Source organism: Amblyraja radiata, chromosome 1 (genome assembly GCF_010909765.2).
Source record: "Amblyraja radiata isolate CabotCenter1 chromosome 1, sAmbRad1.1.pri, whole genome shotgun sequence".
NCBI lineage: Eukaryota > Metazoa > Chordata > Chondrichthyes > Rajiformes > Rajidae > Amblyraja > Amblyraja radiata.
The window spans coordinates 192526442-192550972 of NC_045956.1; the positions used below are offsets into that span (position 1 = coordinate 192526442).

Below are 24531 nucleotides of genomic sequence, written 5' to 3' on the forward strand. Positions count from 1 at the left end.
ATAAAAAATAAATAAAAATATAAAAAAATAAATAAAGCATAACAAGAAACAAAAAGCAGATAACAACAAAATTGTTAAAAGTAAACCATGGCAATCTTTATTGATTCGTCAGACGGGAGTGGCAAGATCTACAATGAGCACAAAAGTTGCTCAGTGCTTCTCGGGCTCAACTCTCAGAACAAAGGAAAGTTAGCACAATTATACATTTTTCTTATCAGTAAAACACTCCTACCAAGTCTGAATATGGCATGACTGAAAGATTTTGTAGCCTTTCAGAATATAGGAAAAGCTGGGTCCAAATCAACCTCATCCAATAACAAGTTATTACTTATCTCTGGAGCGTCAGCTATTTTTTATCAATCTTGGTTTCTTTATGGCCTTGAAAGAAGTACATGTTATTACGCAGGCTTCCATCTTAATGTCTTTATTAAAAAGACAACCTGTCCTCCATAGTGTGTTCAATATAATTTGCAGTCATTCAGATTTGGGACCGAGCCATTCTTTTGTTCTACTAGACCATGCTTTTGTAGAATAACAGCTCCATTTTAGATTTGATTATTAGCTCTTTCAACCTCACTCTGGCAATGGAGGAGGCCCAGGACAGAAAGATCAGTGTGGGAGTGGGAAAGGGAGTTAAAATGGTTGGCAACCGCGAGATCCAGCAGGCCTTGGCGGACTGAGTGGATGTAGGGTGAAATGCACGCATAGTCTAAATACAAGGAGAGTGGGTGTGTGAGTGTGTGTGAGAGCCTGTGTGAGTGTGAGTGAGTGTGCATGTGTGAGTGAGTGTGTATGTGAGAATGTGTGTGAGTGTTTGTGAGAGAGCAAGAGAGAGAGGGAGTGTGTGCGAGAGTTAGAGAGAGGGAGTGTGTTTGAAAGAGAGGGAATGTACGTGTGAGAGAGTGTGAGAGAGCAAGAGAGAGGATGTGTGCGCGAGAGCAGGAGAGGTTGTGTGAGAGACAGCAAGAGAGGGGTGCATGTGTGAGAGGGAGTGTGTGTTTGAAAGAGGGTGTGTGTGCGAGATAGAAGAGAGAGAACAAGGGCGAGGGAGTGAATGTGAGAGAGAGGGACCGAGAGAGGGGGGTGGGAGAGAGGAGGGGGCACGAGAGGGTGGAGTGGAAGAATTTGTACGAGTGGGGGGGAAAGTAGGGGGAGAGGGGAGAGGGGAGAGAGATCAGTTCCGTTGTTTAAAAAGGGTTCTAAGAGTAAACCTAGCAATTATAGACCTGTTTGTTTGACGTCAGTGGTGGGCAAATTAATGGAAAGGATACTTAGAGATAATATATTTAAGTATCTGGATAAACAGGGTCTGATTAGGAACAGTCAACATGGATTTGTGCCTGGAAGGTCATGTTTGACTAATCTTCTTGAATTTTTTGAAAAGGTTACTCGGGAAATTGATGAGGGTAAAGCGGTGGATGTTGTCTATATGGACTTCAGTATTTGACAAGGTTCCACATAGAAGGTTGGTTAAGAAGGTTCAATTGTTGGGTATTAATGGTGGAGTAGCAAGATGGATTCAACAGTGGCTGAATGGGAGATGCCAGAGAGTAATGGTGGATAACTGTTTGTCAGGTTGGAGGCCGGTGACTAGTGGGGTGCCTTAGGGATCTGTGTTGGGTCCACTGTTGTTTGTCATATACATCAATGATCTGGATGATGGTGTGGTAAATTGGATTAGTAAGTATGCAGATGATACTAAGATAGGTGGTGTTGTGGATAATGAAGTAGATTTTCAAAGTCTAGAGAGAGATTTAGGCAATTTGGAAGGGTGGGCTGAAAGATGGCAGATGGAGTTTAATGCTGATAAGTGTGAGGTGCTACATTGTATTGTATTGCATTGTATTCAAATTTATTGTCATTGTCTCAGTTAGAGACAACGAAATGAATTTCCCTTACAGGCAGTATCATAAAAATAAAAATAAATAAATAATAATAAATAATAAAACATATTAAAAATAAAATAGAATTTTAAAAAAAGCACAAACACTGAAAGTCCACGACACAACATAACACAATGGCACCAAGGTGAGGAAGGCACCATAGTCCAGCCAGCCTCCCCTCCGTTCTTCCCAGATGTTCACTCGTGGTCGAGGCCTTCCTAGCACCCGCAGTCGCCACCCCGGGTGGACCGATGTTCAGGCCCTCACGCCGGGCTGGTGGAACGCCGACACCGAACCCCGACGGTGAACATCCTCCTCCTCAGCAGCCCGGACCTCCTGATCAGCCGCCTCCCGCAGCCCCCGAGTCCGCAGCCGCCGAGTCCGCAGCTCCCGAGTCCGCAGCTCCCGAGCCGGGCAGAGTCACAGGACCCCGCGCTGTCCATCAGCGCCGCCCGCGTTGGGAGCTCCGCAAACCGCAGCTCCATGATGTCGGTGCAGCAGGTCCAGCACTCCGGGCTCCAGACGGCGACCCTCGGTAAGGCATCGCCAGCCTCGCGATGTTACAGCGCTGTCCCGCCGCTGCTGGAGCTCTGGTCGCAGGAAAGTCCACGCCAATCCAGTAGGTAGGCCGCTGGTGGTGGTGGTGGGGGGGGGGGGCGAGGACGCGACTCGAATAAAAGTTGCGTCTTCACCAGGAAGCGGCTGAAGGACGGTATCCCCCGCACCGTACCCTCTTCCCCCACATCAAAACACAAAAAAAACACACTTTTACATAACTAAATAAACAAAAAAACAAAAAGATACTGGGCTGTAGGTGGAGGCAGCTGGCACCAGCGCCACCGGAAGTACAAATCATCTTGGCAGGACAAATCAAAATAGGATGTACATGGTAAATGGTAGCGAATTGAGGAATGCAGTTGAACAGATGGATCTAGGAATATCTGTGCATGTAGATAGGGTGGTAAAGAAAGCTTTTGGTGTGCTGGCCTTTATAAATCAGAGCATTGAGTATAGAAGTTGGGATGTAATGTTAAAATTGTACAAGGCCTTAATGAGGCCAATTCTGGAGTATGGTGTACAATTTTGGTCGCAAAATTATAGGAAAGATGTCAACTAAATAGAGAGTACAGAGATTTACTAGAATGTTGCCTGGGTTTCAGCAACTAAGTTACAGAGAAAGGTTGAATAAGTTAGGTCTTTATTCTCTGGAGCGCAGAAGGTTAAGGGGGGGACTTGATAGAGGTCTTTAAAAAGATGAGAGGGATTGACAGAGTTGACGTGGATAAGCTTTTTCCATTGAGAGTAGGGAAGATTCAAACACGAGGACATGATTTGAGAATTAAGGGACAGAAGTTTAGGGGTAACAAGAGGGGGAACATCTTTACTCAGAGTGGTAGCTGTGTGGAATGAGCTTCCAGTGGAAGTGGTGGAGGCAGGTGCGATTTTATCATTTAAAAATAAATTGGATAGGTATATAGATAGATCCTTTATTGTCATTCAGACCTTTCGGTCTGAACGAAATTATGTTGCCTGCAGTCATACACAGAATCAATAATAACAAAACATACAATAAACACAAATTAAACATCCACCACAGTGAGTTCACCAAGCACATCCTCACTGTGATGGAGGCAAAGTCTTAGTCTCCGTCTCTTCCCTCCTTGTTCTCCCTCTGCGCTGAGGCGATCGATCCAGGCCGAAGATGCCGCTCTCCAGTCCAGCGGACCTCCGTGGTGATGTCGCCGCCGCCGAAAGCCGGAACGCCATCTCCGCTTCGAGACGGCCCACCACAGCATCAGCTCCGGGCCGCTGCCCCAGCTCCAGGTCCCACAGTCTCCGCTCCAGGCCGCCGCCCCAGCTCCAGGTCCCGCAGTCTCCGCTCCAGGCCGCCGCCCCAGCTCCGGGTCCCGCAGTCTCCGCTCCGGGCCGCCGCCCCAGCTACAGGCCGCCGCCCCAGCTCCGGGCCACCGCCCCAGCTCCAGGCCGCCGCCCCAGCTCCGGGTCCCGCTGTCTCCGCTCCAGGTCCCGCAATCTCCGCTCCGGGCCGCTGCCCCAGCTCCGGGCCGCTGCCCCAGCTCCGGATCCCGCAGTCGCCGCTCCAGGTCCCGCAGTCTCCGCTCCGGGCCGCCGCCCCAGCTCCGGGCAGCCGCCCCAGCTCCAGGCCGCTGCCCCAGCTCCGGGTCCCGCAGTCTCAGCTCCGAGCCCCGCTGCATCAGCTCCAGGCCGCCGCCGAAAGCCAGAACGCCGCACCAGCAAGTCGGGCCACCACTGCCTTAGCCCCGAAGACGGCCAGCCTCTCGTTGGTAAGTCCTGGCTGGCTCTGCCTCCGGAGCCTCGGGGTCGGTCGCAGGTTGGAGGCCGCCAGCTCCGTCATTAGGCCTCAGCGCAGACGGAGGCAGAGAAGGGGGATACGACACGAAAAAGTCACATTCCCCCGAAGGAAGAGACAGAGAACATATTTCACCCCCTCTAACACAACCCAACAAACTAAAACTTATCCAAAACAAGACAAAAAAAACAACAGAAAAAAGTAAAGACAGACGGACTGCAGGCGAGCCGCAGTTGTTAACAGCGCCGCCACTTCCGGAATTGAATATGGACGGGAAAGGAATGGAGGGTTATGGTCTGAGTGCCTGTAGATGGGACTAGGGGAGAATAAGTGTTCGGCACGGACTAGAAGGGCCGAGATGGCCTGTTTCCATGCTGTAATTGTTATATGTTATATGGTCATAGAGGAATGTATATGTGGAGCTTTAAGTGACATTGGTCAGGTAGCATTTGGAGTATTGTATACAGTTCCGGTCACTCCATTACAGGACTGATGTGGAGGCTTTGGGGAAGGTGCAGAGATGGTTAACGAGAATGGTTTAAAAACATGGAACTACAGATGCTGGTTTACAAAAAAAGACACAAAATGCTGGAGTAACTCAGCGGAACAGGTAGCATCTCTGAAGAGAAGGAATGGGTGATGTTTCGGGTCGAGACTGAAGAAGGGTCTCGACTCGAAACCTTACCCATTCCTTACAGCATTTTCTGTCTACCTAAACAGCGCCCATCCACGTGGTGGTATGCCAACAGGCTGGAGGAGTGGTCAAAGGCCTTGCCACAGAGCGGGCAGGTGAAGGGGCGCTGGCGGGTGTAGACTCGCCGGTGTTCCAGCAGGTGGTCAATGCGGGTGAAGACTTTACCATAGGACGGGCAGGGGAAGGGAAGCTCACCGCTGTGGGTACGCCGGTGCTGCCACAGGCTGGACATGCGGGTGAAACCCTTGCCACACTCAGCGCACACAAAGGGTCTCCCTCTAGTGTGTATCTGCTAGTGCTCCCGCAGCCCCCGTGCTCTCATGAAACGGTTGTCGCAGTGGGAGAAGCCGCTCGCTGGCGTGGGTCCGCCGGTGCTGTCGCAACTCCCGCAAGCTGTCAAATGCCTCACAGCAGTACGGGCAGTCCTAGGGTTGGCCACTGGTGTGCACGCGCTGGTGAGACAGGGCGTGGGAGGCCACGGCAAAGCGCTTTCCACACACCGGGCTGGGGAAGGGACGGTCGCTGGCATGCACCCGCTGGTGTGACAGCAGGTTGTGGGAGCGGGTGAAGCCCTTGCCGCACTGGGTGCAGGTGTAGGGGCGCTCGTCGGTGTGGGTGCGCTGGTGGTACAGCAGGCGTGTGGAGCGGGTGAAGCCCTTGCCACACTGGGCGCAGGTGTAGGGACGCTCGCCAGTGTGGGAGCGCTGGTGGAACAGCAGGTTACTGGAGTGGGTGTAGCCCTTGCCGCACTGAGTGCAGGTGTAGGGACGCTCGCCGGTGTGGGTGCGCTGATGCTCCAGCAGGGTGTCGGAGCGGATGAAGCCCTTGCCGCACTGAGTGCAGGTGTAGGGACGCTCGTCGGTGTGGGTGCGCTGGTGCCTTCGCAGCCCGGTGGAGCGGGTGAAGCCCTTGCCGCATTCGCCACAGTTGTAGGGGCGCTCGCCGTTGTGGGTGTACTGGTGCTCCAGCAGGTATCTTGAGCGGGGGAAGCGCTTGCCACACTGGGCGCAGGTGTAGGGGCACTCGCCGGTGTGGGTGCGCTGGTGCTCCAGTAACCTGCTGGAGTGGCTGAAGTCCTTGCCGCAGTTGCTGCAGGTGTAGGGCCGCTCCCCGGTGTGCAGGCGCCTGTGCAACCTCAGCTGCGTGGACGACTTGAAGCCTTTGCCACAGTCGGAGCAGGTGAAGGGCCTCTCGTCGGAGTGCACGAGGCTATGCTTCTGCAGGTTGTCGTAGCATTTGAAGTTCTTGCCGCACTCCGAGCAGGTGAAGGGGCGTTCTCCCGTGTGAACCCGCCGGTGGGTCTCCAGCCGGCCTGGGGTCTGCCAGGCCTTGCCACACACGTCACACTCATAACGCTTCTCCTTCTTGTGCCCTGTCATGTGTTCCTCCATCGAAGGTCAGCCCGTCGAAGCTCAGCCCGCACGCCGAGCAGATGAGGGGGGGGCTCACCGGCACCCAGGCCACCCTCAATGGCCGCTCACGTCCCCGTCTCTCCGTCCACAGCAACGGCTCCTAAACCCTGCAGGAGGGGAACACAGAGGGTCAACAAGCTGGAAAACAGGACATTACTAGCACATATTGGGTGCGTTTATGGTGGAGGAAACCGCTATATAATTCTGAGCGGCACAGTGGTACAGTTGCTGTCTCACCTCCTGAGACCTGGGTTCGATCCTGACTACGGGTGCGTCTGTGCGGAGTTTGTACATTCTCCCCTTGATCTGCGTGGGTTTTTACTCCGTGTGCTCCGGTTTCCTCCAACATTTCAAAGACGTTCAGGGTTGTAGATTTATCTGCCTCCGCAAAATTGTTAAATTGTTAAATTGTTCCAAATGTGCGTAGGATAGTGCTAGTGTACGGGGTGATTGCTGGTCGGCGCGAATTCCGCGGGCCAAAAGACCTGTTTCCGCGCTGCATCTCTAAACTAAACTGTCACTGTGGATTGAGTTGAGAAATTGCAGGCAAGAAGACTAATTGGTGTTATCTACAGACCCCCAAATAGTAGCCCGAATGTAGTTGCAGCAGGAGTTAAAACTAGCATGTAACAAAGGTAATGCCACTGTGCTGATTGGGGATTTCAATATGCATGTAGACTGGGAAACTCAGGTTGGTTCAGGACTCCAAGAAAGAGATTTTGCAAAGTGTCTCCGAGATGGATTCTTAGAGCAGCTTGTAATGGAGCCGACCAGAGAAAAGGCAATTCTGGATTTAGTGTTGTCCAATGAACCAGATTTGATAAGAGGTAAAGGAACCGCTTGGAGGTAGTGATCATAATATGATTAGTTTTAATCTGCAATTTGAGAAGGAGAAGGTTAAACGGAAGTGTCAGTGATGCAGTTGAACAAAGGGGACTATGAAGGCATGAGAGAGAAGCTAGCCAAGGTAGACTGGAAAGGGATCCTAGCAGGAATGACGGTGGAACAGCAATGGCAGGAATTTCTGGGCATAATCCGGAAGACGCAGGATCATTTCATTCCAAAAAGGAAGAAAGATTCTAAGGGGACTAGGAGGCAATCGTGGCTGACAAGAGAAGTTAGGGATAGAATAAAACTAAAAGTAAAGATGTATAACACAGCAAAGAGTAGCCAGAAGCCAGAGGATTGAGAAACTTTCATAGGACATAGAAGGAAACAAAATGGGCAATATGTGCTGAAAAGATGAAGTACGAGGGGAAGCTGGCCAGGAATGTAAAGAAGGACAGTAAAAGCTTCTTTTGATATGTTAAGGGAAAAAGAATAGCAAAGTCAAATGTGGGTCCCTTGAAGGCAGACACGGGTGAAATTATTATGGGGAACAAGGAATTGGCAGAAGAGTTGAACAGGTACTTTGGATCTATTGGATGTAGTGTATCTAGACTTTCAGAAAGCCTTTGATAAGGTCCTGCACCGGAGACTGGTGACTAAATTTGGAGCACATGGTATTGGGGGTAGGGTGTTGACATGGATAGAAATTTGGTTGGCAGACCGGAAGCAAAGAGTAGGAGCAAACAAGTCCTTTTCAGAATGGCAGGCAGTGGCGAGTGGAGTGCCGCAAGGCTCGGTGTTGGGGCCGCAACTATTTACCATATATATTAATGTTTTGGAAGAGGGAATTAGGAGCAACACGAACAAGTCTGCGGATGACACAGAGCTGGGTGGCACTGTGAACTGAGAAGAGGATGTTAGGAGGTTGCAGGGTGAGTGACTGGGCAGATGCAGTATAATATAGATAAATGTGAGGTTATCCACTTTGGTGGCAAAAACAAGGGGGCAGATTATTATCTCAATGGGGTTAGGTTAGGTAAGGGGGAGGTGCAGCAAGACCTGGGCGTTCTTGTACACCAGTCACTGAAAGTTGGCTTACAGGTACAGCAGGCAGTGAAGAAAGCTAATGGAATGTTGGCCTTCATAACGAGGATTTCTGTATCGGAGTAAAGAGGTTCTTCTGCAGTTGTATAGGGCTCTGGTGAGACCACATCTGGAGTATTGTGTACAGTTTTGGTCTCCTAATTTGAGGAAGGGCATTCTTGTGATTGAGGCAGTGCAGCGTAGGTTCACGAGATTGATCCCTGGGATGGCAGGACTGTCATATGAGGAAAGATTGAAAATACTAGGATTGTATACAATACAATACAATTTATTGTATTCACAGGAGTTTAGAAGGATGAGGGGGTATCTTATAGAAACATATAAAATTATAAAAGGACTGGCCAAGCTAGATGCAGTAAAAATGTTCCCAATGTTGGGCGAGTCCAGAACCAGGGGCACACTTGGAATAAAGGGGAGGTCATTTAAGACTGAGGTGAGAAAAAACGTTGTCACCCAGAGAGTTGTGAATTTATGGAATTCCCTGCCACAGAGGGCAGTGGAGGCCAAGTCACTGGATGGATTTAAGAGAGAGTTAGATAGAGCTCTAGGGGCTAGTGGAGTCAAGTGATATGGGGAGAAGGCAGGCACGGGTTATTGATAGGGGATAATCAGCCATGATCACAATGAATGGCGGCGCTGGCTCGAAGGTCCGAATGGCCTCCTCCTGCACCTATTTTCTATGTTTCCATGTGAACCCCACCTGGTTCCCACCCCCTTCTAGGTATGTTGCAAAACTTACCTACAGCGGCGCTGCAGTTCTGCCGCTGCCCGTGTGCGTGACTTTGGCGCCTTTGAGAAGGGGGCGGGTTTAAAACGCGATTTTCTCTAGGCTGTTGAAATCGATGTTATTCAGCTTACTTAGTTGCTGATGAAAAATCGCTGCGAAATTCGTTCGCTGCAGGTATTTTTAAACTAAATTGGGTTATTTAATTGTTATAGTAGATTAAAAATCATCCTCTAAAGCCGCGAACCCCGACAACGGGACGGAGCTCATGTAGGGGACAAGGCAAGGTAGGTTGTTTATTTTTACATTAAAAAGGGCTTCTTAAGATCCCTTTATACAAAATTTTATGTTGCGAGTAGCTGACTTGGGGGCTCTTTCAATCACGCAGTATCTTTCTTGCCATATGGGTTTCAAATCCACCGCAATGGCAACGTTCTAAACCAGCGCGTTCCACAGAATCCCACTTGCAAGCTTATTTAAATGGCCATTAATTTACAGCAATTGAATTGAATTGAATCCTTTATTTGTCATTCAGACCTTTCGGTCTGAACGAAATGTCGTTGCCTGCAGCCATACATGTAATAATAAACAACACACAATAAACACAAATTAACATCCACCACAGTGAGTTCACCAAGCACCTCCTCACTGTGATGGAGGCAAAAGTCTTAGGGTTGCTGTCTCTTCCCTCCTCTTCTCCCTCTGCGCTGAGGCGATACCCCACCGTGCGATGGTAAGTCAGTCCCGCGGTTCAAGCTCCGCGGCCCGGGGGTGGTCGGAGCTGCCGCCCTTCAGTCCAGCGGACGCAGTTGTTGCCACGGGAGCTCCGGAAAACAGGCGTCAACCTGTGACCCGCGAGCTCCCGACGATGTCATCCACTGGCCCGCGGCCGAGCCCCGGATTCAGGTCGCCGCCACCAGAACGCCGCTTCAGCCACCGGAGCACCGTCTCCGCCCCGCACCGCGCCGCCCCCACGGGGGCGTCATTCCAGCCCCGAGCCAGGCCGCCCTCACGGGAACGTCTCAGCCCCACACCGGGCCGCCCCCACGGGAGCGTCTCAGCCCCGCACCGGGCCGCCCTCACCGGAGCGCCGAGTCGTGCCGCTGCCCGAACGCCGCCGCAGCTCGAAGAAGGCCAGCCTCGCGTTGGTAAGTCCTGGCTGACTCTACCTTCGGATCCTCGACGTCGATCGCAGGTTGGAGGCCGCCAGCTCCGCCATTAGGCCTCAGCTCAGACGGGGGAAGAGATGGGGGATACGATAAGAAAGTCGCATTCCCCCGAAGGGAGAGACAGAAAGCCCTGTTTCACCCCCCCCCCCCCCACATAACACAACCTAATAACCAAAAGTTTAACTGAACAAGACAAAAAAAACACAAAAAAGTAAAAACAGACAGACTGCAGGCGAGCCACAGCCGTTTCACAGCGCCGCCACTTCCGGAGAACACTAAATCCCTTCCATTTGGCCTATAAATTAATGTCAATGAGATTTAAAAATCATGTTTTATTGTGAATTCTTGTGTGAATGTTCTTTGGACACTTAGGCTATTTAAAAATGTTAATATTTAGAAACATAGAAACATAGAAATTAGGTGCAGGAGTAGGCCATTCGGCCCTTCGAGCCTGCACCGCCATTCAATATGATCATGGCTGATCATCCAACTCAGTATCCCGTACCTGCCTTCTCTCCATACCCTCTGATTCCCTTAGCCACAAGGGCCACATCTAACTCCCTCTTAAATATAGCCAATGAACTGGCCTCGACTACCCTCTGTGGCAGAGAGTTCCAGAGATTCACCACTCTCTGTGTGAAAAAAGTTCTTCTCATCTCAGTTTTAAAGGATTTCCCCCTTATCCTTAAGCTGTGACCCCTTGTCCTGGACTTCCCCAACATCGGGAGCAATCTTCCTGCATCTAGCCTGTCCAACCCCTTAAGAATTTTATAAGTTTCTATAAGATCCCCTCTCAATCTCCTAAATTCTAGAGAGTATAAACCAAGTCTATCCAGTCTTTCTTCATAAGACAGTCCTGACATCTCAGGAATCAGTCTGGTGAACCTTCTCTGCACTCCCTCTATGGCAATAATGTCCTTCCTCAGATTTGGAGACCAAAACTGTACGCAATACTCCAGGTGTGGTCTCACCAAGACCCTGTACAACTGCAGTAGAACCTCCCTGCTCCTATACTCAAATCCTTTTGCTATGAAAGCTAACATACCATTCGCTTTCTTCACTGCCTGCTGCACCTGCATGCCTACTTTCAATGACTGGTGTACCATGACACCCAGGTCTCGCTGCATCTCCCCTTTTCCTAGTCGGCCACCATTTAGATAATAGTCTGCTTTCCTGTTTTTGCCACCAAAATGGATAACCTCACATTTATCCACATCTGCCAAACATTTGCCCACTCACCCAGCCTATCCAAGTCACTTTGCAGTCTCCTAGCATCCTCCCCACAGCTAACACTGCCCCACAGCTTAGTGTCATCCGCAAACTTGGAGATATTGCCCTCAATTCCCTCATCCAGATCATTAATATATATTGTAAATAGCTGGGGTCCCAGCACTGAGCCTTGCGGTACCCCACTAGTCACTACCTGCCATTGTGAAAAGGACCCGTTTACTCCTACTCTTTGCTTCCTGTTGGCCAGCCAGTTCTCTATCCACATCAATACTGAACCCCCAATGCCGTGTACTTTAAGTTTGTATACTAATCTCTTATGTGGGACCTTGTCGAAAGCCTTCTGGAAGTCCAGATACACCACATCCACTGGTTCTCCCCTATCCACGCTACTAATTACATCCTCGAAAAATTCTATAAGATTCGTCAGACATGATTTACCTTTTGTAAATCCATGCAAACTTTGTCCAATGATTTCACCACTTTCCAAATGTGCTGCTATCCCATCTTTAATAACTGACTCTAGCAGTTTCCCCACTACCGATGTTAGACTAACTGGTCTGTAATTCCCCGTTTTCTCACTCCCTCCCTTCTTAAAAAGTGGGGTTACGTTTGCTACCCGCCAATCCTCAGGAACTACTCCAGAATCTAAAGAGTTTTGAAAGATTATTACTAATGTATCCACTATTTCTGGAGCTACTTCCTTAAGTACTCTGGGATGCAGCCTATCTGGCCCTGGGGATTTATCGGCCTTTAATCCATTCAATTTACCCAATTTACCCAACACCACTTCCCGGCTAACCTGGATTTCACTCAATTCCTCCAACTCCTTTGACCCGCGGTCCCCTTCCTTAAGAAATGGATAGATGTTGAGATTTTGGAATTTTGGAATTTTGAATTTTAGCTAAAATTGGGCAACTAACTAATTATATGCTTTAATTTCAGGTCATCCAAGTAAGATTGTTTCATATTTGTTTCAGAATGCTTCAATCTATAACAACTGAAATTTTCTTTCAGTTCTCTTAATTTTTAAGAAAGTTATGGCCTTTTGACCGTTCTCAATCACAGCTTTTGGGTTCAGTCAATGAAAAAGCAATAGAAAACAAGATGCTAATTTCCGAGTATGAAAATAGCCGGAACGTTTTTAATACTGAAGATATGAAAGTGAATTAGGTGTCAAATTAAACTTCTTTTTTGTAACATTGCTAGGCAGTGGAGGACAAGTCACTGGATGGATTTAAGAGAGAGTTAGATAGAGCTCTGTGTGCTAGTGGAATCAAGGGATATGGGGAGAAGGCAGGCACGGGTTATTGATAGGGGACGATCAGCCATGATCACAATGAATGGCGGTGCTGGCTCGAAGGGCCGAATGGCCTCCTCCTGCACCTATTTTCTATGTGAACCCCACCTGGTTCCCACCCCCTTCCTTGGTTCACTTTGACCCCTCTCTCTCCCCCCAGTTCCCTCCCCCCCCGCCTGTCTCCATCTCTCTCCATCCCCCTGTCTCCATCTGTCTACATCCCCCTGTCTGTCTCCATCTTCCACTCACCAGGGGCCGGGGTTTCAGCGCCGCTTCATCTTCATCTTGTTCCCGCTCCTCGTCCCCGCGCTCCAACCGTCAACCGTCAACCCCGCGCTCTCTCTCTCTCTCTCTGTCTCCCTCGCGCTCAGGCCCCGCCCCCGCCCCCGCCTGGAGGACCGGCCCGGAGGACCATCGGCGCTCGGCTCACCCCGTCTGGCCTGGAGGACCATCTGTGATCCGCTCGCCCGCGCTGGAGGACCGCTGGTTCCCATCACGGAGTGATGTCACTCTGCTAATATCTTTGCTCTGTATCGTCCCGTGTCCTTCACCCTCTCCATCCGAAACCTGGCTGTTCCCTCAATCCCTCTCATCCTCAACCCCCTCAACCCCCTCCCTCTGTCACTACCTTCCTCCCTCACTATCTCCCCGTCCATCTCTCTCCTCTCTCCCTCCCTCTCTCCCTTCTCCCTCTCCTCTCCTCTCCCTCCCCTCTCTATCTCAACCCCAGGGCCTATGAGAGGGGGGTGCAGGGGGTACATCGTACCCGGGCCCGGGAGCCAAAGGAGGGGGGCCGGGAATTTCCTGAAATCTCAGAAAATGGTTGGATCTATTTTGTGAAAACTAGCATTCACATTTTGTGTGAGCCGACCTAGTTTTATATATCGTAATTCATAGAAATTGTGATCCATAATAAAGCGGGGAATTTTAACTGGCGGGTGTGTGGTCGGGGTAACCTGATTAAAAGAGGGGGAAGGGGAAGACCCTTCACTGCTGATGGATCTACCCTGTGGGGGGGGGGGCACTAGGACCCAGCAGAGACATCATTACTGATGGATCTACCCTGCAGATGGGTGGGTGCGTATGTGAGTGTGTGGGTGGGAGTGTGTGTGGGCGTGTGAGTGAGTGGGTGTGTGCGAGTGAGTGGGTGTGAGTGAGTTGGTGGGTGAGTGAGTGTGTGTGCGTGGGTGAGTGAGTGTGTGTGCGTGGGTGAGTGAATGAGTAGGTGAGTGTGTGTGGGAGCGACTGAGTGGGTGAGTGAGCGTGGGTGGGTGAGTGTGTCAAGTCAAGTTAATTCGTCACATACACATACGAGATGTGTATGTGTATGTGAAATGAAAAGTGGCAATGCTCGCGGACTTTGTGCAAAAAGACAAACAAACAAACAACCTAACAAACTACAAACAGAATCACATATTCTTTTACATATTAAATATTGTGGGCGGAAGGAAAAAGGTTCAGTAAAGTTAGTCCCTGGTGAGATAGGAGTTTACAGTCCGAATGGCCTCTGGGAAGAAACTCCTTCTCAACCTTTCCGTTCTCACAGCATGGCAACGGAGGTGTTTGCCTGACTGTAGCAGCTGAAACAGTCCGTTGCAGGGGCGGAAGGGGTCTCCCATGATTTTATTGGCTCTTGAGTTGCACCTCCTGATGTATAGTTCCTGCAGGGGGGCGAGTGAAGTTCTCGTAGTGCGTTCGGCCGAACGCACTACTCTCTGCAGAGCCTTCTTGTCCTGGGCAGAGCAATTCCCAAACCAGATGGTAATATTTCCGGACAAGATGCTTTCCACAGCCGATGAGTAGCAGCACTGGAGGATCCTCGGAGACACTCTGAATTTCCTCAATTGCCCGAGGTGGTAAAGGCGCTGCCTTGCCTTACTCACGAGTGCTGCGGCGTGTGATGTCCATGTCATAAAATAATAATAATAATAATATCTTTTATTGTCATTGCACATCAGTGCAACGAGATTTGGTATGCAGCTTCCAACCGATGTCAAAAAAATAAAATAAATAAATAAACTGCGACGTGACCATCTGAGGGAGACAGTCCAGGGGGGATTGGGGGCACTCAGCAGGGCCGGTTCAGAGCTGCTATAGTTCTGGGAATGAAGCTGTTTCTGAGTCTGGAGGTTCGGGCGTAGAAGGCCTTGTAACGTCTGCTGGAGGGAAGTAGTTCGAACAGTCCATTACAAGGGTGTTACGAGTCTTTATGAATGCTGGCGGCCTTCCTGAGGCACTGTGTGTGGTAGATGCCCTCCAAGGCTGGTAGCTATGTCCCAATAATCCTCTGCGCTCTGTGGACGATGTGCTGAAGAGCTCTCCTCTCCGCCTCCGTGCAGCTGAGATACCACACAGAGATGCCATACGTTAATATGCTCTCTATGGTGCAGCGGTAGAAGGTTGTCAGCAGCTGTTGGGGCAGACCAGTCTTTTTTAATGTCCTCAGGAAGAACAGTCGTTGCTGTGCCTTCTTGACCAGCGCAGCGGTGTTGGTGGACCATGTGAGGTCCTCTGAAATGTGAGTGCCCAGAAACTTAAAGCTGGACACTCTCTCCACACTTTCCCCGTAGATGGAGATTGGGGCGTATTCTCCATTATGGGACCTCCTGAAGTCAATAATCAGCTCCTTGGTCTTGGAGGTGTTTAGTGACAAGTTGTTACGTGCGTACCAGTCCGCCAGGTTCTGCACCTCCGCTCTGAATTTTGTTTCATCACCGTTGGTGATCAGCCCAATCACTGTTGTGTCGTCTGCAAACTTCACGATGGTGTTGGTGTTGAATGCAGGAACACAGTCGTGAGTGAAGAGGGAGTAGCGCATGGGGCTTAGTACACAGCCCTGTGGTGTGTCGGTGCTCAGGGTGATAGTGGAGGACAAGTGCGGGCTCATTCTCACTGCCTGCGGTCGCTCCGTCAGAAAGTTCTGGATCCAATCGCATATCGGCGAGCTGAGGCCTTGCTGGTGGAGTTTGGTGGTGAGTTGGTGTGGATGACCGTATTGAATGCAGAGCTATAGTCAATGAAGAGCATCCTCACGTACGTGCCCTGTCTGTCCAGGTGAGTCAGGACAGTGTGAAAAGCCAAAGAGATGGCATCCTCTGTCGATCTATTTGCCCAGTATGCCCTGTATCCTCAGAGATGTGGACTCCCAGATATTTAAAACAGCTCACCCTATCCACAGTATCCCCAATTATCCTCAATGGTGTGGACGTCCTCGGATGATGTGCCCTCCTAAAGTCCACGATCAGCTCCTTAGTTTATTTGATGTTCAAGAGGAGGCTGTTGTCCTGACACCAGAGTGCTAGATCAACCACCTCCTCCTGGTAGGCCTCATCGTTGTCTGAGTTCAGGCAACAGATGTGGGGGTGAGTGAGTGAATGAACAGGTGAGTGGGTGCCAGACTTGACAGTCCTGGTCTTTTGTAAATGTATATTTTAGTGCTGACTAAATTCCAAGTGCCTGTTTGCCCCATAGGGTGGGCAGTAAGGCGATGGTCGTTTTACTTTGCAACTTAATGTAGTAGCCTTTGATCCCCCAAAATATGTCAGGCCTAAAGGATTTGGGCTTGTATAAAGACAAGAAGCAGGAGGATTGTCATTTTATTCCATTTTTCAGATATAAAAGTATCTTTATTATAACTATAAAACTCTGATCTTGGATGTGTGTGTGTATTTATTTGTTTGTGTGTGATCACATCTACTCGAAAAAACAACGCACTATCTGCAGAATTTTTATATATTCCAGTAGAGATTTACCCCCTGGAGTCAAAAATCGGCTTACTTGAAAATTTCCTGCTTCATTTTTTGATAAAAATGTTCACAAATCCCATCAAAATTTGAATTCAAAACACATGTTTTTGTCGCTGATGACGTGAAAATGGATCTGCCTGCCATCTGCTCGCGCTGCGACTAACGTCACCTCCCACCCCTTCCCTCCTCCCCCCGTTGTTCAAAGGTCACCCCGCCGACTGAACACTGAAGATCATCACTGAAGGTACACAAAAATGCTGGAGAAACTCAGCGGGTGCAGCAGCATCTATGGAGTGAAGGAAATAGGAAACGTTTCGGGCCGAAACCCTTCTTCAGACTGATAGGGGTTGGCGGGGAGAAGGAAGGAAAAAGGAGGAGGAGGAGCCGGAGGCTGAGGGATGGGAGGAGACAGCCCGAGGGCTGAGGAAGGGGAGGAGACAGCAAGGGCTAACAAAATTGGGAGAATTCAATGCCCGCAGGATGCAGACTCCTCAAGCGGAATATGAGGTGCTGTTCCTCCAATTTCCGGTGTTGCTCACTCTGGCCATGGAGGAGACCCAGGACAGAGAGGTCGGACGGGGAATGGGAGGGGGAGTTGAAGTGCTGAGACAACGGGAGGTCAGGTAGGTTCTTGCGTACCGAGCGGAGGTGTTCGGCGAAACGATCGCCCAACCTTCGCTTAGTCTCACCGATGTAGATCAGCTGACATCTAGAGCAGCGGATGCAGTAGATGAGATTGGAGGAGATACAGGTGAACCTCTGTCGCACCTGGAACGATTGCTTGGGTCCTTGAATGGAGTCGAGGGGGAGGTAAAGGAACAGGTGTTGCATTTCTTGCGGTTGCAACGGAAAGCGCCAGGGGAGGGGGTGGTACGGGAGGAAAGGGAAGAATTGACAAGGGAGTTGCGGAGGGAGTGGTCTTTGCGGAAGGCAGACATGGGGGGAGATGGGAAGTTGTGGGGAGTGGTGGGGTCACGTTGGAGGTGGCAAAAATGACAGAGGATTACTTGTTGTTTGTGACGGCTGGTGGAGTGAAAGGTGAGGACTAGGGGGACTCTGCCCTTGTTGTGAGTGCGGGGATGGGAGAGAGCAGTGTTGCGGGGTATGGAAGAGACCCTGGTGTGATCCTCATCTATGGTGGAGGAGGGGAACTCCCGTTCACTGAAGAATGAGGACATTTTAGATGCCCTGGTGTGGAACGTCTCATCCTGGGAGCAGATGCGGCATAGGCGGAGGAATTGGGAGTAGGGGATGGAGTCCTTACAGGAAGCAGGGTGGGAAGAAGTGTAGTCCAGATAGCCATGGGAGTCAGTGGGTTTATAGTGGAAGTCATCACTGAAGACTGCATCACGCGCTGCGAGTGAAGGACGAGCAATTCGGGCCCTGTATTAGAGGTCTCGGGTCCGACTCGGCTCCCGTCCGTCGCTGCCAAAAAACATTTGAAAAAACCCCGCAGTCCAAACATCATAGAGCGCTGTCTTGTCACTCCCCCGACCTCCCCCCCCCCCCGTTCACGGGCCCTGCCTGCCTAAGATCATAGAGCGGTGCCTGCAGCCTGGAGCCGGGAGCGAGGTTCGGGCACAAGCCCTCCCCTCTGACATCGTTCCCCCCTCCCCTCAAACTCTACCCCCTCCCTCTCTGCCCCCCTCAAACTCTACCCCCTCCCTCTCTGGCCCCTCACGCTCCCTCTCTGCCCCTCCCCGCTCCCTCTCGTCCCCCTCCATCTCTGTGCCACTGAGTCCCTCTGTGCCTTTGTGTCACTCTCTCTGTCTCCGTGTCTCTCTCTGTGTCTCCATGTCTCTCTCTGTTCCTCTGTGTCCTCTTTGTGCCTCTGTGTCCCTCTCTGTGCCTCTCTCTGTGTCCAACTCTGTCCCTTTCTGTGCCTTTGTATCCCTCTCTGTGCCACCGTACCCCTCTCTGTGTCCCTCTCTGTGTCTCTGTGTCCCACTCTCTCTACCCCCTCCCTCTCTAGCCGTGCCTGGGGGTTGGGGGCTATACGTGAGTGGATAGGGTAGGGGATGGGGTAAAAGGAGTGAATTAATAATATTAATATAATGGAGCTGGTTAGTGTGTGTGTGTGTGGGGGATGGTTAGTTTGTGTGTGGGGGGGGTGGTTAGTGTGTAATCACAAACTTGTTAAAAAGGCGAGGCAAACAATTGGGCTGCAGCCACCTGACAACCAACATTCATTTTGTGAACACCAACTTTTTTAAAAGGCGAGGCAACAATTGGGCTGCAGCCACCTGACAACCAAAATCATTTTGTGAACACAAGTTTGTTAAAAAAAAGGCGAGGCAAACAATTGGGCTGCAGCCACCTGACAACCAAAATTCATTTTGTGAACACAAACTTTTTAAAAAGGCGAGGCAAACAATTGGGCTGCATGCACCTGACAACCAAAATTCATTTTGTGAACAAAGTCTTGTTATAAAGGCGAAGCAAACAATTGGGCTGCAGCCACCTGACAACCAAAATTCATTTTGTGAACACAAACATTTAAAAAAGGTGAGGCAAAGATTGGGCTGCAGCCACCTGACAACCAAAATTCATTTTGTGAACACAAACTTGTTAAAAAAAAGGCGAGGCAAACAAGTGGGCTGCAGGCACCTGACAACCTAAATTTATTTTGTGAACACAAACATTTAAAAAAGGCGAGGCAAACAATTGGGCTGCAACCACTTTGCAGCCGCATCAAGGGGACTCACCGTGGAGTAGACGTGCGTTCAGTGTTATTCGCAGCTCAGAGAGCCGTGACCCTCTCGCTTCCTGGGTCTGGCAGAGACTGAGTGAGGCACTACACTTCCGCGTTTTATAGTCCCTCCCCTGCCGCCAGCGGTTGCAGCAGAGAAAATGGAGGATTTTTAAAAAACATTGATATCTCTCTGATTTTTCATCGATGTGAAAAATCCTCCAGTCCAAGAAGGCGGAAGGGGTCTCTGAGCGAGGTGGCCAAAAATGACGGCCGTAGGTGGTGCTGTTCTCTCAGAAATCGCACCACAGTGGGCCAGAAACGGTCAAGATCAGACTTTTAGTAATATATAAGATGTCAACAAAATAGAGAAAGTACAGAGGAGATTTACTAGAATGTTGCCTGGGTTTAAGTACCTAAGTTACAGAGAAGTTACAGTGAAAGGTTGAACAAGGTAGGTCTTTATTCTTTGGAGCGCAGAACATTAAGGGGGGACTTGATAGAGGTCTTTAAAATTATGAGAGGGATAGACAGAGTTGACGTGGATAAGCTTTTTCCATTGAGTGTAGGGAAGTTTCAAACAAGAGGACATGATTTGAGAATTAAGGGACCAAAATTTAGGGGTGACATGAGGGGGAACTTCTTTACTCAGAGAGTGGTTGCTGTGGAATGAGCTTCCAGTGGAAGTGGTGAAGGCAGGTTCGATTTTATAATTTAAAAATAATTTTGATAGGTATATGGATGGGAAAGAATTGGTGGGTTATGGTCTGAGTGCAGGTAGATGGGGCTAGGTGAGAGCAAGTGTTCGGCATGGACTAGAAGGGCCGATATGGCCTGTTTTCGTGCTGTAATTGTTATCTATATTACTAAATCTCTGATCTTGACCGCTTTTGGCCAACTGTGCTGCGATTTCCGAGAGAATACCGCCACCTACGGCCGTTATTTTTGGCCACCTCGCTCAGATCCCCCCTGCGCCGTAGGAGTGCGGACGATTTTTTCGGTCAATAAAAAATGAGAGAGATATTAATGTTTTTACAAAATTCCCCATTCTCTCTGCTGCCCCCGCTGGCGGCAGGGGGAGGGACTATAAAACCAGGAAGTGTCGTGCCTCACTCAGTCTCTGCCAGACCAGGAAGCGAGAGGGTCATGGCTCTCTGAGCTTCGAATAACATTGAACGCATGTATACTCCACAGTGAGTCCCCTCGATGCGGCTGTAATGTGGCTGCAGCCCTTTTTAAAAAGTTTGTGTTCACAAAATGAATTTTGGTTGTCGGGTGTCTGCAGCCCAATTGTTTGTCTTGCCTTTTTTTTTAACAAGTTTGTGTTCACAAAATGAATTTTGGTTGTCGTGTGTCGGCAGCCCAATTGTTTGTCTTGCCTTTTTTTTTAACAAGTTTGTGTTCACAAAATGAATTTTGGTTGTCGGGTGTCTGCAGCCCAATTGTTTGCCTCGCCTTTTTTTAACACGTTTGTGCTCACAAAATGAATTTTGGTTGTCGGGTGTCTGCAGCCCAATTGTTTGCCTCACCTTTTTTAACAAGTTTATGTTCACAAAATGAATTTTGGTTGTCGGGTGTCTGCAGCCCAATTGTTTGCCTCGCCTTTTTTAACAAGTTTGTGTTCACAAAATGAATTTTGGTTGTCAGGTGGCTGCAGCCCAATTCTTTGCCTCACCTTTTTTAACAAGTTTATGTTCACAAAATGAATTTTGGTTGTCGGGTGTCTGCAGCCCAATTGTTTGCCTCGCCTTTTTTAACAAGTTTGTGTTCACAAAATGAATTTTGGTTGTCGGGTGTCTGCAGCCCAATTGTTTGCCTCGCCTTTTTTAACAAGTTTGTGTTCACAAAATGAATTTTGGTTGTCGGGTGGCTGCAGCCCAATTCTTTGCCTTGGCTTGGTTTTAAAATCGTTGCAACAGTTGGATGCCTGCCCAAACATCCATACGGCCCACAATGTCTATACTAGCCCTCTGGAAACAGTACTTTCAGCCCGCAACACCCATACTAGCGCAACTGACAGCCCCCCCCCCCCCCACTGGCGAGCAGTATTGGAATTGGTGGAGAGGTGGAATATTGCGTTGGTGACCAGCCCTCCCGTGTGATGCTGGGACCCAACGGGTCCCACTTAATCTAGTATGGTTATATTAGCTTGGCCCGACATGCTGAGGCGATATGGCCTTTCTACTGGCAGTTAGAGCACTTGGCCATTTTGAACTGACAAAATTAGGATGAGTGATTACCATTGGAACAATAACAAGTGGCTGAACTCGGCTCGCAGCCATACTTCGGTTTTCGTTTAGCGCCTCTAGGTTTGGCCATGGGCACTGCCTTGTGACTGTAAATGGCCACTGCAGTTCATGGTGGGTGAAACTCCATTGTGGTAGCAATCTTGCATTCTTTCTCCAATGTGAGATCTGGAGTGTTCATGAGTTTGGACTGAATTCGTTCATCCACTAGACCACATACAAATCTGTCGCGTAGTGCTCGTCCGAGAAAGGTTCCAAAGTTACGGGTCTGTCCCACGGGCATGCGACCTGCATGCGACCAAGCGCGAGGCCGTACATACATGCAGGCGCATGCTGGTGAGACCGGCCCTTTAGGTCGCGCTTGCCACATGCAGGTCGCATGCCCGTGGGACAGGCCCTTTACCGTGTAAACTTCTTCAAGGCACCAATGTACTCATTGATTGTCTCATTCTGCTTCTGGTTTCTAGTGCCAAATTTATAGCTTTCTGCTGTTTCCAGAGGCTTTGGGTTGAAGTGCTCCTCCAACTTCTTTATAATGTCATTGAATGGCACGTCTTTTGCCTTTAAGGGTGCAAGGAGACTCACGAGTGTGCCGTACACTTCAGGAACGATCTCCGTGAGCAGAATCGCTTTCATGCGTTCGCAATCGGCCTTATTTGTTTCAGTCACCAGTGGCGGACTGGCCAGGGTGTCAGCTTGCCCGATGGCAAGTGGGCCCCTGATGAAGTGGGCCCCCTTTGTCTCCTGGCAACCAATATTTTTAGACCCAGTCCTCCACTGTCAGTCTCTTTCACCATTAATCTCCAATGTATCGTTTGCCGTGAAAACATGTTTGCTCTCTCCATATAGGAGCTGAACGGCTCTGTACTCTTGTAAAAAGTGCCAGGGTTTCCGATGTAGCCCGTGGACGCTGCCATCGTGTCGTTCTCTTTTTTTTTTTTATATAAAAGGTCCGTTCAAAAACCCCGAATTCTTGTCTGTTTTGGTGTAACAATTCACCTAAATCTTAGCTGTACAAAGACTATTCAGCTTAAGGAACTTGACAAAAAAAAAACTCAGTCTAAAATGTCATACAATCCCAAGGATGACATCTTGCCGACACAACATAGAGATAGCCTGACAAACTATTGCCGATTTTTTAGCCGCTGTTTTAAACTACAGTCCCCTGCATAGAAGGATATGCGGCCTCTCGAGTCCAGCTTGCAAACAACTGCGACACAACTCCGTATTTACTGTTTAAACTGTTAAACAATACTGCGTGTTGCAAAACAATCCTGCACTGTATTTAAAGGATGAGTTCACAAACTCTATCCCAACCTCGTCGCCAATTTTGTTATATTCCGGACAGCAGAATGAATAACAACTTACACGCAGGCTGCCTGGATCACGAGAGAGTTTTATTACCCAACATTCCCAACTTATATACAACACCAACTCATTAACATATACTTGAAAATGCATGAATACATTACAGTAACATACTTTTCTATTTCCTTTTGAATTGGAAACTCGGTTGTGATATATCCAATGTCAGGGCCTACATTATGATTAATCCTCTCCTCTTCCAAATTCACTTCCACATGTGCCTGTATGTCTGTTTCTTTCTGTTTTCCACTTGCATTTTCTGCATCTGCCCCTTCGTCAAAATCCTGTGCATGATAACCCAAATGACTACTCCTTGTTTGGGGACAAGGTTTCCAGCAGTTTCTTGCTCCAATTCTATAGGTGAGTTCAATAAAAACATTTTTGAAGCCGCACTTAATTCAAATTGAAAGAGCGTGTGTTGTTGACCTCTTTCTTGTGCTTTCTTTTCTGGGCTCCTGATTTGTGAGAATACATTTTGGAGAGATTTATAATTTACTAGACCAAGTGGGTCCCGTCCCCTCAACGCGAGGATGCAGGAGGAGGGGGCGGCCTGCGGCATAACACACACACTAACCACCCCCCCCCCCCCCCCCCCCCCCCCACACACACTAACCAACCCCCAGGGGTTGACTCCAGGGGGTAAATCTCTACCGGAATATGTAAAAATTCTGCAGATAGTGCGTTGTTTCTTCGAGTAGATGTGATCACACACAAACAAATAAATACACACACACACACACACATCCAAGATCAGAGTTTTATAGTTATAATAAAGATACTTTTATATCTGAAAAAAGGAAAAAAATGACAATCCTCCTGCTTCTTGTCTTTATACAAGCCCAAATCCTTTAGCCCTGATATATTTTGGGGGATCAAAAGCTACTACATTAAGTTGCAAAGTAATACGACCATTGCCATACTGCCCACCCTGTGGGACAAACAGGTACTTGGAATTAAGTCGGTACTAAAATATGCATTTACAAAAGGTCAGGACTGTCAAGTCTGGCATCCACTCACCTGTTCCTTCACTCACTCACCCCCACACACTCACTCACCCACTCATCCATGCTCACTCACTCACCCACCCACTCAGTCACTCCCACACACACACTCACCTACTCATTCACTCACCCACACACACACTCACTCACCCAATCGCACACGCCCACCAACTCACTCACTCACACCCACTCATTCGCACACACCCACTCACTCACACCCACTCACACGCCCACACACACTGCCACCCACAGACACACACTCACTCACACACACCCACTCACATACGCACCCACCCCCACACCTGACCACACAAGCCAACATCTGCACAAACACAACACCCACCCACACACACACCTGCCCACACACACGCCCACCCACACACAAAAACCCATCCACACACTCCACACACACACACCCACACCCACACCTACCCACACACACACCTGCCCGCACACACGCCCACCCACACACACCCACACCCACTCCCACACACACACACACCCACACACACACTCCCACACACACATTCACACCGACCCACCCACACACATACGCCCACGCACATACGCCCACACACACACACGCCCACACACACACGCCCACACACACATGCCCACACACACACACACCCACGCAGCCACACACACACACACGCCCACACACACCCCCCCACATACACACACACTTACACACACCCACTTACACACACCCACACACACCCACCCACACTCCCACGCACACCCACACACACTCCCACACACACGCCCACACACACACACACGCCCACACACCCACTCAAATTCCCACACCCAC

General features: G+C 49.5%; 2 protein-coding genes across 3 annotated transcripts in view; one reads left to right on the forward strand and one right to left on the reverse strand.

The window, feature by feature from the left end:
* The window catches only part of LOC116982908 (zinc finger protein 229-like), a 968520-nt gene that overhangs the window by 894009 nt on the left and 49980 nt on the right, over positions 1 to 24531 (forward strand). The window contains exon 1 of one of the 2 annotated variants that reach the window (XM_033036465.1): positions 21661 to 21663. The exons of the other annotated variant lie outside the window; for it this stretch is intronic. The gene's annotated coding sequence lies outside the window, so the exon portion shown is untranslated. Of the gene's footprint in view, positions 1 to 21660; positions 21664 to 24531 lie in introns of those variants that run through there. 2 annotated transcript variants of the gene reach the window in all.
* On the reverse strand, positions 5163 to 13041 carry LOC116983034 (zinc finger protein 239-like). The gene is made up of 2 exons (XM_033036562.1): positions 12920 to 13041; positions 5163 to 6425 (listed from the first exon to the last, which is right to left on the reverse strand). Exon 2 carries the CDS (start codon positions 6295 to 6297, stop codon positions 5332 to 5334), a length of 966 nt encoding a protein of 321 aa, XP_032892453.1. The 5' UTR covers positions 6298 to 6425; positions 12920 to 13041; the 3' UTR covers positions 5163 to 5331.

Coding starts and splice junctions, on each gene's coding strand:
- LOC116983034 (XM_033036562.1), bottom strand. CDS start 6,297: ATGGAGGAACACATGACAGGGCACAAGAAGGAGAAGCGTTATGAGTGT.